The sequence below is a fragment of the Artibeus jamaicensis genome, unplaced genomic scaffold (genome assembly GCF_021234435.1).
Source record: "Artibeus jamaicensis isolate MK-2021 breed Jamaican fruit bat unplaced genomic scaffold, CSHL_Jam_final scaffold_1964, whole genome shotgun sequence".
Taxonomy (NCBI): domain Eukaryota; kingdom Metazoa; phylum Chordata; class Mammalia; order Chiroptera; family Phyllostomidae; genus Artibeus; species Artibeus jamaicensis.
Window position 1 is genome coordinate 19,574,002 of NW_026522030.1, and position 14,550 is coordinate 19,588,551.

Sequence of the window (14,550 nt, forward strand, 5' to 3'; positions counted from 1 at the left end):
TATTCAATAGTATTAATAACTAAGTTACAAAAGTAACTTACTGATATATCATATTTAACTATATCAAACTTAATCCCTCGTCCCAGATGACAGGCAATGTAATATGGCAGTTATGAGCAGAAGCCAGGGTACAAATCCTTTGAATATGACCTTTCTGGCTCTCAGTTCACTCAACTAAACGTATCTGGTACAGAAACTTATGTGGTGGCCATTTTCATTTGTTATTAATGCCCATGGTAGGCTGATATCAGTGAGTTTTAGCAAAAATATCCCGCTAAAGAATGGTGAAATTCAACAAAAATAAAAAAGTTAGGAATCTGCATCCCAGAAGTCATTTACCCACACACCATTCCCTTAGGCCTTACTCAGCTGCTGCAGATTCTCCCCTGCCGTGGAAGTGCACGGCATGACAAGAGTTCATGTCTGGGTGGTGCCTGCAACAGTGCTGTTACTCTCATTTGACTGCTCTCTTCATTTCTGTCTCTCCCAGAGGCTGTATTTCTCCCAAATGACCAAGTGAAAGTGGGAGAGCTCCTGATAAAAGCATGCAGCCCCACACTTAGAGAAGCCAATGGGCATTTACCTATGAATCTGTTTTTTGTGTGGGGGAGAGTACCTGGCATGGGTGAAGAGCAATTAGAATGGATGCTGATAGCTCTCTAGTGAGATGTTTGCTGGCAGCTTGCTGTGCCAGTTCTGAATTCTTTAGTTACTATGTAAAGGATTATTCTGGGAGGTCCCATGGAAGGTACTGAAGCATTAGGAGGGCACTCAGTGAGTGGGCTTGGGGCAATGACCATTCAACTACTACGGACATATATCAATATTTTAACAAGTGGTATAGCTGAACCACTGGGTACTAGCTCAGTAGCGGGACTAAATGCAGCCTTCTACATATGCCCTTTACAGCAAGGGTTTAAGTAGTGTTGTTTACATCTTGCATTCCTTCTTATGTTTGTGTTTGTCCGATTAATTGAAGTACACTACGATATGTATGAAATCTTCCCCTAGAATAAATCTGTTTTCTCCTTGAAGTAAGCAATTTTAGATGTATTATTTTAAATCTAGAAGAAACATTCAAGTTTAGAACTATTTTATCTTCCAGGTGAATGGAGCTTCTTCCTGAAGTGACCTCACATTTCTAGAAAGCCTATTTTGTATGACACTAATAAAGCCCACCAGATTTCTTGTTTGAAATATCTGGATAATTTTTCTCTGTCCTTTTGAACATTTAGTGCCTACACATTTATTATTAATTAGTAAGTAGTATGGATTTATTTTTAGCCATTCTTTATGCTTTTTATTTATTATACCTTTTCTATTTTTTCTTTCCTTTTCTTATTTCCTTTTAGAATTGTCTTATTCCATATTTTTCTTCTACTAGTCTAGAAATAATTTCTTTGTCTTCTCTTTGGTGGTTGCCTTAAAAATCTTAAAATCCACACTAAACTTATTAAAGCCTAAAGTTAATATAATTCTCCCTCCAAAAAACATAAGGAATTTAGAACATTCCTTCATAACATATATGCTATTGTTGTCTTCTATTTTAGTTCTTTGTTAATCCCAAAAGACAAAATTATTTTTACATACATATTTTCCATTTTCTTTGTTCTTCATTCCTTCTACTATCTCAGACTTTCCATTTGAAAACATTTTATTCTCTGTGAACTTAGAATTCCATTATTAAAGGTGTGGTAGCAAACTCACTCAGCTTTGCTTATGTAAATGGTATTTATTTCATCTTAGTTCTTGACAAGAGCTGAAGAACCCATCCTTGCTGGATACAGACATCTAAATTGGCAGGTTTTTCCCCCTAGCATCCTAAAAATAATCACCGCTGTCTTCTGATTTACACTATTATTTTTGTCTAATTGCCTTTATAGCTACTGTTTTGAAGGTCTTTTTTTCTAGCTTTCAAGATTTTTACATTTGTTGTCCTGCAGTTTCATAGGAGGATTCCTACTGGGGAGGGCTGGGCTTCTTAAATCATGGCTTAGTGCTTTTTTTCAATACTGGAAAGTTCTCAGCTATTACCTCTTCAAATGCACTTTTGACCCCTTATCTTATCTATTCAATATCTCATTTTCTTCAGGAATTAACCAAATATATGGTAAGCTTTTTCTCTATATCTGTCACTAAACCTTCTGTGTATTTTCAATCACGGTGTTTCTTATCTACATTTTGGATAATTTCTTCACTTCTATTTTCCAATACATTAATTCTCTCTTCAGCAGTGCCTAATAATATCTTCTTTAGAGAGGACTTGCTTGAGACAGTCCCACATATTATCTATCTAACCTATTAATATTATCAAATGTCCTTTTTCAGATTGTCATCTTAGGAGGTAATATACTTATTTTGACAATACTGCTACTGCTTAAAACATTTTTGGATTTCTTTAGAAGTTACCTTCTAATCTATGTATCATTTATTTTTTACTGCCAAACTCTAGTCCAGTCTCTATTAAATTTATATCTTTAATCAGTACCTTCAGTGTCACCTGTTTCTCTGTACTGAGAAGTCCTTGTAAGTGACAGTGGTTATGGTACTCAGTAAGGTGATTTAACTCCGATAAGTGAAGGATATAAGAAAGTATCTCATTTAACACAGGTCATTTTCTTCCTAAAAGTTACTTTCAGTCCTATAAAAACTTGGGTTATATTAGTACATGTAGCAAGATACTAAAAAATTAAAACACTGAGCCCTGGCTGGTGTAGCTCAGTGGATTGAGCGCGGGCCTGGGAACCAAGCAACCACGGTTCGATTCCCAGTCAGGGCACATGCCTGGGTTGCAGGCCAGTTCTCTCCCTCTCTTCCTTCCTTTCCCCTCTAAAGATAAATAAATAAAATCTTTAAAAAAAAAATTAAAACACTGAACTATTTTCACCTTTCACCTTGACACGGAAGAAAAAGAACAGCTCTATGCAGTGTTGGCAGGAGTGTGGGAGACAGGCACTTTCCCACGCATCTGACAGAATTGAGAACTGGTACCATCTTCAAAGAGAACAATTTAATAATAGGTATCTAAAGTTTTCATAACCTTTAGTTCATTTCAGGTATTTATCATAAGGACAAAAATCTAAAATATTTGTTTATATAGGTTTTACTTAAACTAATGCAAATTTTTTAAATATAGAAATAGATGTATTAACATAGGTAACTTACAATATATTGTATTAAAAAAGCAGGCTACAAAACAGCATGATTCCAATCAGTAATATACTCCTCATTCTAGTATCACTGGGCAATGGAATTCCTTCATCATAACTCATTCTACCCCTCTCACTCTCTACCTATACTCTCACCCCCAAAGAACCCAAACTGCTACTTCTGAAGGCTGACAGAATAGGCAGGAGGCAGGGAAGAGAGGAGCTGAATGTTTATGAGGAACAGACTCCCAGTATTTTGGGAGGAGTCTTAAGAATAGGGCTTGGTTAAAAGAGAGGAGAGAGGAAATTCTGTGAATACACTTCAGCAAAATAGTTTCTCTCACTAATTTTCCCTATATTCAATTGACGCACATTCACTGCCGTAAGTTCCACCCAACTGCGATAAGGAAATCCCAGCACCGAGTGTAATTAAGATGCATTGCATCAGTGAAATGGAATAGGTTGCCCCCGTTCACTGTGATTCCAGATTCTGTTGCTTTGCACCTCCCTCATAATATTTTAGGCACATGTTTCTGCTTGTTTTGCTAATCTATCTCCTCTGATGTGATATGCTGCCCCTCCTCGCCAGTCCTTTGAAATGCCAGTTCCTCCATCTGAATTACTTCTATCCCCTAACTCATCTTCTACTCATTTCTCTGATCTTTGTTAAGTATCCCTTCCTCAGGAAAACCTCAAACACCCAATTCTCAATTCATAAATACATGTTACGAATTATTTGGTATGGTTATCAACACTGGGTTGAACCAATTGGTCTCAAGCTCAATGAAAGCGGTGCCATTAGCTGGTTCTGCATCTGGAACACACCAGTGGTCAATAACTATTTGCTGAATGGAGGAATAAATTAATAACTAAGCAAATGACTAGAAATTAAGAGGCCCTGATAGGAGTTATATTAATTATGTTGTCTCCTGGTGGAACTTTATATTAATTAAGAGTTATATTAATTATGTTGTCTCCTGGTGGAACTTTTTTCCCACTGATTGCTGTGAAGCTTGTTTGTATACTCAAAAAACAAAGTTTTAAAAAGATAATATTTTGAAAATCGGTCCAAACTAAATCAAGGACAAACATGAAATATTTAATCAGCCAGAAAAAGGCTGGACCCCCTTAACAGAAGCAAGTAGTCTAGCCTGGGAACTTCACAAATGCCTTACTTCGTAAGACACCTCTGGCTGTGTCTTCGCATCTCACTGGAGTAAATGAATGCACACTTGTCCCCTCCCGGAAAGTCAGGCACAGGGTACAGGGCACCTGCAGGCTTCCTACCCTCGACACAAACTTAGATGAGAAAAACCTCAAGCCTAGGGGGACAAGGAAAGAGTGGGCCTTTACTCAGTGTATTTACTGAACATTTACTGTGTGCCAGAAGATCCCAGTTCTGGACTGGCTCTGACAGTCCTGCCGGTGGGCTTTAGGCAGTTCTCCTAGACCAGGCTTGGGCGTCCTGGAGGCGAGCAGACGAGGGGCCGGGCAGCCCACCTCAGGGGGTCGGATGGGACCTTCGACAGCAACAGAGCACTCCAGAAAGTGCCTGGGGATGAAGGCCAGCGGCCCCGAACGGACCCGCACAGCCCGGCCGGGCTGAGCGAACGAACCCTGGGCAGCCGCGCTAGGCGGAGGCGGGTACCCGCCCTCCCAGGGACCGCGCTTACCCGTCGGGTGAGTACTCGAGGTTGAAGACGGCACCGTGGGTGCGAGTGCTGAGGTACACCGAGTCCGCGGGGTGGATGGAGCCATAGAGGTTAGTCATGGTGCGGAAATTGTCCCGCGCCGGGTCCACGAACATCCCGCGGCCCAGGCTGCGCTCTCTCAGCCACCCAAAGAGCCGGGCGCCCGGGCCGCCCGGGCTGGTGCCGAGGACGTGCCGACCCCGGCTCCCGGCCCCGCAGTCTGGCCCGGGTCTTCGGCGCGGTGGCGAAGACCGTGATGGCTCTCCTAGGGCGGAAGCGGCAGGCTCCAGGGCTCCAGACTGCCCCAGCTCCCCAGCGCGTGCAGCTGGGGACAGCGAGGGGCCGCCGAGGCTGCGAGAGCTCCCGCCCGGAGACGGGGGAGGGGCTGCGACAGCCCCGGGAGGTGGCGGCACGGGCAAGGAAGGGAGAGGCCCAGGGGCTGCCCCGGGTCCCTCGTGGGGTGCCGGCTCCTCAGCCCCGGCTCCGGCCGCCCGGTCCCCTAACGGGCTACCTGGCCCGAAGGGAAACATGACCAACGACCCGCCCCCAGCTTCTGGTTGCTACCCCGCTGGCCTACAGCTCAGCGATCCCGCTCCCGCCGCCACTTCCGGCGCGCGGCGGCCTAACCACGCCGGCTGGGAAACTTGCACCGCCCCTCGGCTCTCATCCGCTGGGGACCGCGGAAGCGGGAACACCGAAGGACCGTGGTCTACGTGCTACCGAGGAAGCCCAGCGCTGGGGCTGTATGGGATAATTAGCATCAGGGCACCGCGTGGGACAGTCTGTAGTTGTCAGTGACTGTGTGTGCCTCCGGGTGCGCGGGCCTGCCTAGTCAAAGAGACTGGATGTGATTATGTACTGTTGTTCCTGTCAACACTGAGATCAGCGAGGGGAAAGATTTGGCATAGTAGGTGCAGGTCGCATGTAGTGAGTGGCTTATATACTGTGAGTATACTGCCTGCTCAACCTGGGAGTCTAAGGCCTCAGGTAACTTCGGCACTAAAAGCCCTGGCCCATACAGGAAAACGAGGCATATCGGTGCCCTGAATATCAGCCCAATTTCCAGCTACTGGTCAAGACTTATCAAGGCCAAAGCCTTCCTCTCTGAAGGAAGGAGCATGTATACCCAGCCAGGAGTAACAGGGGAGCTAGAGACCTGGATCAAATCTACCTTTCACTCAACAGAACCCAAGGTCAACCCTGCTTACATTTACCAGGCAGGGCACAGAGGGCAGGAGAGATGCAAAGCCCTTCACCGCCGCTGTTGGAGATAAATACATAGAACTCTGCAGACAAGGGTTAACAGAAACTGGGTGTTTCTGAAGAAGGGAAGGAGAGTCTTCAGTAAAAGAAAGCTTGAGGTAGAAGGTGGCGTTCATGCACGGACTGACAGCTCTTCTAGGCCTTGATCAAGAGCTGTGTTGCAGAAAGCTTACATTTGATGACCAAAGGAACATCTGGAGGGTCTTTGTAGAAAGATCTCTCCTGTGAGGACAGATCTGAAGGATGGCTGTAGGACAGGAATGAAGTTCAGAAAGGCCTGAACATTCAGCAAGTGCTCCCGCCATCAAGTTGCTATTCAGCTCTCCTGTCCATGAGCCGATTGGAAAAAAAGGGCTTAAAAAGCAAGCGTTCTGACTTCAGAGACGATCACAGGAGCCACTCCTCTGGAGATACTCCCCATGTTCCCCCCACAGCACAAAAGGGGTAGAGGTCTGTCTTATGATTAATAATGGCCCTTCAGACCCACAACTTCTGACTGCAAGAAATACTTAATAGACATCCTCCGCTTGACCTCCAAGTTATGGCCAATGGCCAAAATTTTATGGTCTACCAAACTTTGACCCTGACACAATCACCAATGTTAACTTTTTTAATGGATAAAATAAAACTCAATTTTAAAGGTTATATATTCCAAGGTATTTATTTAAGTTACACTTCCAACAGAAAAACCCCAGCTCTGTGAGAGTTTGTGCTGGGTGAGGACAACCAGACTTCTCAGTTCAGGCAAATCAAAATTAACACAGTATAGCTGCCAGCCTGAATAAGCACTTTTCACTGACAGTTTAGAGACTCTAGAGAAGCCAAATGGAAACAAAGATATTTTGTAGGTTTACATGTACTTCTAGCGGTTTGATATTGACTAGTCTTGAAAAGTTAAGATGGCCACAAACTTAAGGCAGTAGTGGTTGTAATGCACAGAACAGGTCGTTCAGCAATGCCAGGGTTTTTTCCTTACACTTCTACTTCAAATGTGAGTGCTTACTTATTCCAAATAATTTTTACTAATACCTAGAGTAAGTTACATATGGACTAAACAAGTTACCATGATTTTACAGCCCACCAGTAAAAAACAATAAAAACACTGGAGGGTAACTGAGAAAGCACTAAAGGTAGAACAACTTTAATCGTGCCTGTTGCTATTTACCCACTGTTTCTGAGGGTCTTTAAATACAACCAGTTTTTAAAAATACTTTATTTATTTATTTTTAGGGAGAGAGGGAGGGAGGGAGAAAGAGAGGAAGGGAAACACTGGTGATCAATTGCCTCTCACATGCCCCCCAACTGGGGACCTGGCCCGCAATCCAGGCATGTGCCCTGACTGGGAATTGAACCAGTGACCTTCTTATTTGCAGGTCGGTACTCAGTCCACAGAGCCACACCAACAAAGGATAGATACAATCATTTTAACAAGGAATTGATTCTAATTCACAATCTATAAAGGTCAATTTTGATGGACTTATGGCCAAGATGAAGGTGTAGGTAGACACACTGTGCCTCCTCGCACAGCCAAAATAAGGACAACAAAAATTTAGAAACAAAAAAACAACCAATATTGACAGAAAATGGAACTGTATGGAAGTCCAACAACCAAGGAATTAAAATAGACATATTGATCCAGACCGGTAGGAGGGGCGGAGTCAGGCAGCTGGGCAGAGAGGGGTTCTGGCAAAGCGGTGGCTGGTGACCCCAGGCATGGAGTGGGTGGCAGCGGGCAGACCCAGCGAGACAGCAGATTGTGGAGGGTTCCAGCACACAAGGCAGCTGGCAGACCAGGAGGTCCCACATTTGTGCACAGATAAAGCAGGCAAAACTGGGGAGCGAGACAGACTGCACAACCCAAGGCCCCAGCGTGGGGAAATAAAGCCTCAAAGTATTGATTAAAAACAGGTTTGGGGGTTGAGGTGCCCTGAGAGACTCCCAGCCTCACAGGAGAGTTCATTAAAGAGACCCACAGAGTCCTAGAATGTACACAAGCCCACCCACCCAGAAATCAGCAGCAGAAAGGCTCAGTTTGCTTGGGGGGAGTGGCAGAAGGGATTGAAATCCAACACAGAGCAGAGCAAGCTCCATTGTTTCTTCTCAGACCCCTCCCCCACATGCAGCATCACAACCCAGCAACTGGGTTGCCCTGCTCTGGTGAACACCTAAGGCTCCACCCCTCACTATGTAACAGGTGTGTCAAGACAAAAAAAAAATGGCCCAAACAAAAGAACAGATCAAAGCTCCAGAACAAATACAACTAAGTGACAAAGAGACAGCCAACCTATCAGATGCACAGTTCAAAACACTGGTGATCAGGAGATTCACAGAATTGGTTGAATTTGGTAGAAAATTAGATGAAAAAATGAAGGCTACACTAAGTGAAATGAGAGAAAATGTACAGGGAACCAATAGTGATGGGAAGGAAGCTGGGACTCAAATCAATGGAGTGGACCAGAAGAAAGAAAGAAAGAACCAAACAGAAAAGAATGAAGAAACAAGAATTCAAAAAAATGAGAGGCTTAGGAACCTCCAGGACATCTTTAAATATTCCAACATCTGTATTATAGGGGTACCAGAAGGAGAAGAGGAAGAGCAACAAGTGGAAAACTTATGTGAACAAATAATAAAGGAGAACTTCCCAATCTAGCAAAGAAAATAGACTTCCAAGAAGTCCAGGAAGCTCAGAGAGTCCCAAAGAAGTTGGACCCAAGAACGAACACACCAAGGCACATCATCATTACATTAGCCAAGATTAAAATGAAGGAGAGAATCCTAGAAGCAGCAAGAGATAAGGGGACAGTCACCTACAAAGGAGTTCCCATCAGACTGTCAGCTGATTTCTCAAAAGAGACCTTACAGGCAAGAAGGGGCTGGAAAGAAGTATTCCAAGTCATGAAAACCAAAGACCTACAACCAAGATTGCTCTATCCAGCAAAGCTTTCATTTAGAATGGAAGGACAGATAAAGTGCTTCTCAGATAAGATCAAATTCAAGAAGTTCATCATCAACAAGCCCTTATTATATGAAATGTTAAAGGGACTTATCTAAGAAAAAGAAGATTAAAATATGAACAGTGAAAGGACAGCAAACTCACAGTTATTAACAGCCACACCTAAAACAAAAACAAAAGCAAACTAAGCAAATAACTAGAACAGGAACAGAGCCACAGATATGGAGATCACATGGAGGGTTAGCAACAGGGGAGTGGAAGGAGGAGAATGGGGGGAAAAGTTCCAGAGAATAAGTAGCATAGAAGGTAGGTAGAAAATAGACAGGGGGAGGGCAAGAAGAGTATGGGAAGTGTAGAAGCTATAGACCTTATGACACATGGACATGAACTAAAGGGGGAGAATGGGGGTGGGAGAGGCTGTGTGGGGTGGAGGGGAGTGAAGGGGGGGAAATGGGACAACCATAATGTTAGGGTGGGTGGGGCATGATAAAACCTCAGCAGGACTACAATCAAAATGGCACCCAGGAAAGATGGCTGACATCCAATCAGAGAGCCAGAAGGGTGGGCTTTGCCAAAACGGATGTCCGCATAGCAGCCTGAACCACCAATGATATTGTCACTTTGTTCAGTGGGGACCAATCCCCAGTTCCCACGAAGAGAGCCAACCAGAATAAAATCTGGCCACGTTCCCTGCTTGGGTGTGACTTCTCCGGCCCCACTCTGTGGACTGGACTGGGGAACCTTGCCCAGGTGTGCAAACCCCAATAAAGCTCTATACTGCCTGATTTTGTGGCTGATTGGCATTTCCTTCCTCGGCGGAGCCTGAGAAAACCTTTCACATAATAGTATAATCAATAAAATATATCTTAAAAAAATAAATAAAAACTTATTTTAAATAGAAAAAAAGATAAATTTCTATGTAACACTATTTTTGAAAACAAAAGAATTTCAACCTAAGTTCCTGAAGGTCACAGATTCCGGGTCATCAGAAATGCTTAAAGCATCCACTGAATTCCTTGGCTCCTGATGCTCTTTTTAGATCACAACAGGAATAAACAATTGGCAAAGGTTTACTCTAGCCTCAGGTATCACATGTCCCTAGCTACTCCCAAACTTAGGATATATCCCATCAGGCAAGCAGGGAGTAATTTACTAATTCTTTCCTATCCAATGACTAGGTGTTTTTAAAAAACTATTTCCCAACTGATGTCTTCTAATGCAACATGTCTGAAATGTAAACAGTGGCTTTTCTGTTCAGGCTTTTATATTTTCAGGGCAGCAGATTCACTCCTGATGTCTTTGACATCATTGGTTTTGCCCATCCAATAGAATTATTTGTTAGGAACAAGGTTAACAAAATGATCAAGGGCAGTTGGACATGGCCTTAAAAAACTGAAATGGCAGGTATATCCCAGGCATCTTCTTGGTTGAAGCCATGCACCTCAAGCTCTTTGAAATGGTCATATGTCATCAGCTTGGGAATAGCAAGTGCCATCTCCAGTACTGCCTCTTTCCAAGCAGGGAGGCAGTGCCCGTGACACTGGTCCTGGATGAACAAAGGTCTGGTGATTAGGCAGAAAGCTGTCAGCAGGGCTAACGGGATGATATACTGTTCCCCCTGGGAACAGTTCACAAGGCCTCCACTCCAGTGGGGTCGGAGGGAAGTTTGGGGGTAGGGGGCTGATGACTCTCAACCTCCAGAATAAATACAGAGACCAGATGCTCTGTTCCATGGCCTAGAGGATCAGGAGTTTCACTGTAGGGATGGATCAGTAGGTCATTGTAAGCTCAGTGACAGCCCCATGCTCACTGAGTCATTACCCTCAGTCCATCTCTCTGGGAAGAATTAGTGTGACCTCTGACACCCAAGGGACCTGACTTTGGATGAGGCAAGCAGGAGGCAAGTATTGGTTAGGGGATTGAGACCCATTTTACAACCAGTCTTAGTGCAAAAGAGTAGGTGGAGGCAGCTCCAAAATGGGAGGCAGACGGGCCCAGGCTTGGGGCCAGTAGCAAGAAATAGAAGAAAACCTGCATGACTGCTTTGAGCCCGTTAGGAATCATAAGCAGATACCCTAATCTCATACTGAAAATGCACACAGTATAATGTAGCAGAAAGTGTGCAAGTTTTGAAAATGGACCCCACTACATTGTATATTTTAGTAGTATAATCCATGTTAATTAAGTTACAGTTCTGAACCGCAAGGGTAAAATGGTGATGATATGGCTCAGTTTACAGCGGGAACTGTGTGCCTCTGAGAGAATATATGCCGGGGATCTGGCACCAGATCTGGCACAAAGCTGGGGCTCACACAGAAGCAGGTGCACACAGTGATGGGGACTGGAAGGTAACTCAAGTGCTGGGATGAGCTGGAGGCATGTGCTCCCTGCACCTTACAGTGGCGTGGGCTTTTTTCTTTCCTCAAATCTGAAGAGTCCCTGAAACTCGCACAGGGGAGGAGGGTTCTAATCTGGTGAGAGAGCACTTGGTTCTTTTGCTGCACCCTGTACTGGCGCTGTGGGCCACCACACTGTACGAACCCCTGTTGGCCAGGCTGCTCACCACGATTAGTTGCTTGCCAGCCTTGCTGAGCTGGCCTGGGGAGGAGGAGGAGAGGAGACTCGCCCACAAGCCTTGGATAGCAGCTCAGAAGAATTTAGACGGGCTCAGCCATATTTTAGCAACAAAGTTGTGCACCCACCTATTCACCTACCAGTTCACTTACACATTCATTGCCAGGCCATCGCTGCCAAACACCCTATTTTATATTCTTCATGATACTTAACATTTTTTACAGTCAACATGTTCTTTTGTTTAGTTGTTTATTTTTTTCTCCTCTCTAGAGTATGTTTGAAAGTCTGGGCATTTTTCTGCACTGGCTGGTGTGGCTCAGTGGATTGAGCACCAGCCTGAGAACCAAAGAGTCACCAGTTTGATTCTCAGTCAGGAAACACACCTGGGTTGCAGGCCAGGTACCCAGAGAGGGGTACATGTGAGAGGCAACCACACATTGATGCTTTTCTTCCTCTCTTTCTCCCTCCCTCCCCCTCTCCATAAAAATAAATAAATCTTAAAAAAAAAGAAAGCCTAGGCATTTTTATGACATGCTCACCACTGTATCTCCAGAGGAATGCCTGACAAATTGTGGTTGCTTAGAAAATGTGTCGAGTGAATTAATAAATTCCAGAAATATTTTCTGAGGCCCATCAGATACTGGACAACCACTTTTTTCAAAAAATATTTATTTATTTATTTATTTTTTGAGAGAGGGGAAGGGAAGGAGAAAGAGTGGGAGAGAAATATCAATGCATGGTTGCCTCTCATTTGTCCCCTGCTGGGAACTGGCCTGCAACCCAGGCATGTGCCCTGACTGGGAACCGAACCACGATACTCTGGTTTCCAGACCCGCACTCAGTCCACTGAGCTACACCAGCCAGGGCGACAACCACTTTTTAAAGAGGAGGAGAAAGAAGGAATGTCCTAATCTCAGGGGACCTGCTATTTGGGGGTAGACAGAGGTACAGAAGGGGGAACTCCACTTTGGCCCCTGGCACCATTTTGGGAGTTTTACACATATAACCTCATTTAATCCTTACGCCAGCTCTGCAGAGTGAGCGTTAATATCATCTTCCTAGTAATTCCAAGGCTTTGAGACATTTAGGTACTTTGTTGAAGTTCACAAGCATTTTTTATGACAAAACTCAGATTTGAACATGGGATCCGTCTCTTCCCTCTAGGATGGAAAAGCGGTGGAAACTGTGAGAAGACAAGGCGGACAGCGCTCTGTGTGCCACAGATGAAGGAGCCTGTGGGAATTCGGGAGGAAGACTCAGCAGGAGTGAAGGCAGGTGAGGTGGACTGTGAAGGAAAGTTCAGCTTCCCAAAGCACGGAGAGGACAAGAAGCCTCCCAGGGCACAGTAGAGTGTGAGCAAAGCTAAAGAGGAGAGACGTCATGAAGCCTGACTGTTGTGAAGGGTAAAGTAGCCTGCTCTGACTCCAACAGACTGAATGTCGGAAGGGGCTGAGGGAAATGAGACTGGGAGGGGAATGGTGTCAGGCCACTGGGCGTCATTGTGACAGACTGTCTCCCAGCACCTGCTCACCCCTCTTCCTTTAATAAAATCCCTTATTTTAAGCCGGGTCCATGGCCACACAGCATCCCTTGCAGCTAGGTGTAACAAAGGGACAAAGTTCTAGTCAATGCGATATAAATGGAAGTGATGTGTGTGACTTCCATGTCATGACCTTAATGGGAGGGATGTTTGTCCACAAGTGCCCCTTCTTTCTCTTTCATAAGGGATATTGGTCTGTCATTTTCTTTTCCTGTGGTAGCTTTGGTTTGATACAGGGCCTCATAGAATGAGTTGGCATGTGTTCCCTCTTCTTTTTGAAAGAGTTTATGAAGAGTGGGCCTTAATTCTTTACATGTTTGGTAGAATTTACCTATGAAGACCTGTGGGCCTAGGAAGACTCTATTTTATTGCTGTCAGTGATAAGTTTGTTGATATTACGACCTCGCCAGACCTTGGGCTAGTTATCAATGTATTGCTACTCAGTTCTCAACTCACCTTTCACTGCCTGCTCTGAGAAAATGGATCTGGGCCTTTAACACAGTTTTCCTTTGCTGTGTATCGTGCAGACAAGGTTTACAGGTAGAAGGTTCTGCAGAGGTCCTGCAGGAGGAATGGGTTTGCCTCCTGGCTCCAGTGTGGTCTCTGGTAAACCCCTGCTTTGGGGCAGCTCAGCCATGTTTTCCCTAGCACCCTATCCAGCAGTTTTGTAACATACTTCCAGGAGACACCTACCCAGGTTTCCTTAGCACCCTCGAAGTGCCAGCAAGTTCTGGAGGGTCAATTTCTAGCAAGTTCTACTGGCACAGATTCCCGTCACTTCTTGCCATTTAATGAACTATGGCCATGCCCTCCCTAACAAGGCATCAGTCAGTTCTTCCAAGGGGGAGGGACTCTCCTTGGGTGCTCTCTCTCTGTACTGGGGTAATGCCTGGTCCTTATATTTGCTCTTCTTATAATCTTTAAAGCTCTCTTTAGTTCTTCCTAGCCAGAACTCTTTGTGATTAAAAACACCTGTAGCAAGTAGTCGCTTGTTTGGGCAGTGATAATTCTGAGCATTTATGTTTCAATCCTTTACTCTAATAAAGATATTAACATGCCTTCCATGGACTCTTGCTATTAATTTACATATATAAATCAACATGTAGTTAATTTGTAATTTTTAGAAACCGGTGAACTAAAAAATGTTAAAGGTTCAGTCAAATGGTATCTAGCTTGGCCCCTACCTTCCTCCCGCCCAAAAGGAGATAATCGTTTTATAGTTTGTAATTTCAGGGCTGACACTCTGATCAGGCCATTATAGCAACCATAACACTTGGTAGTCTCATGTAACTGACCAAGATCAGTTCTTACAACTGGACTAAAAAACAACAAAATTTACATTTCAGTTGGCCCCTTATTCAGTAGGCTCCCCAGTATGTT

General features: G+C 44.4%; 2 protein-coding genes across 2 annotated transcripts in view; one reads left to right on the plus strand and one right to left on the minus strand.

Annotated features, from left to right (window-relative positions):
• DCAF10 (DDB1 and CUL4 associated factor 10) overlaps positions 1–5,451 on the minus strand; it is a 41,021-nt gene extending 35,570 nt beyond the window's left edge. The window contains exon 1 of the mRNA XM_053656586.1: positions 4,823–5,451. Coding sequence (XP_053512561.1) covers positions 4,823–5,370 — 548 coding nt within the window. The 5' untranslated portion in view covers positions 5,371–5,451. The remainder of the gene's footprint in view (positions 1–4,822) is intronic.
• Positions 1–14,174, plus strand: part of SLC25A51 (solute carrier family 25 member 51) — a 73,054-nt gene extending 58,880 nt beyond the window's left edge. Inside the window, exon 3 of the mRNA XM_053656589.1 lies at positions 12,795–14,174. Coding sequence (XP_053512564.1) covers positions 12,795–12,819 — 25 coding nt within the window. The 3' untranslated portion in view covers positions 12,820–14,174. The remainder of the gene's footprint in view (positions 1–12,794) is intronic.
• Positions 14,175–14,550: the final 376 nt, after the last annotated feature.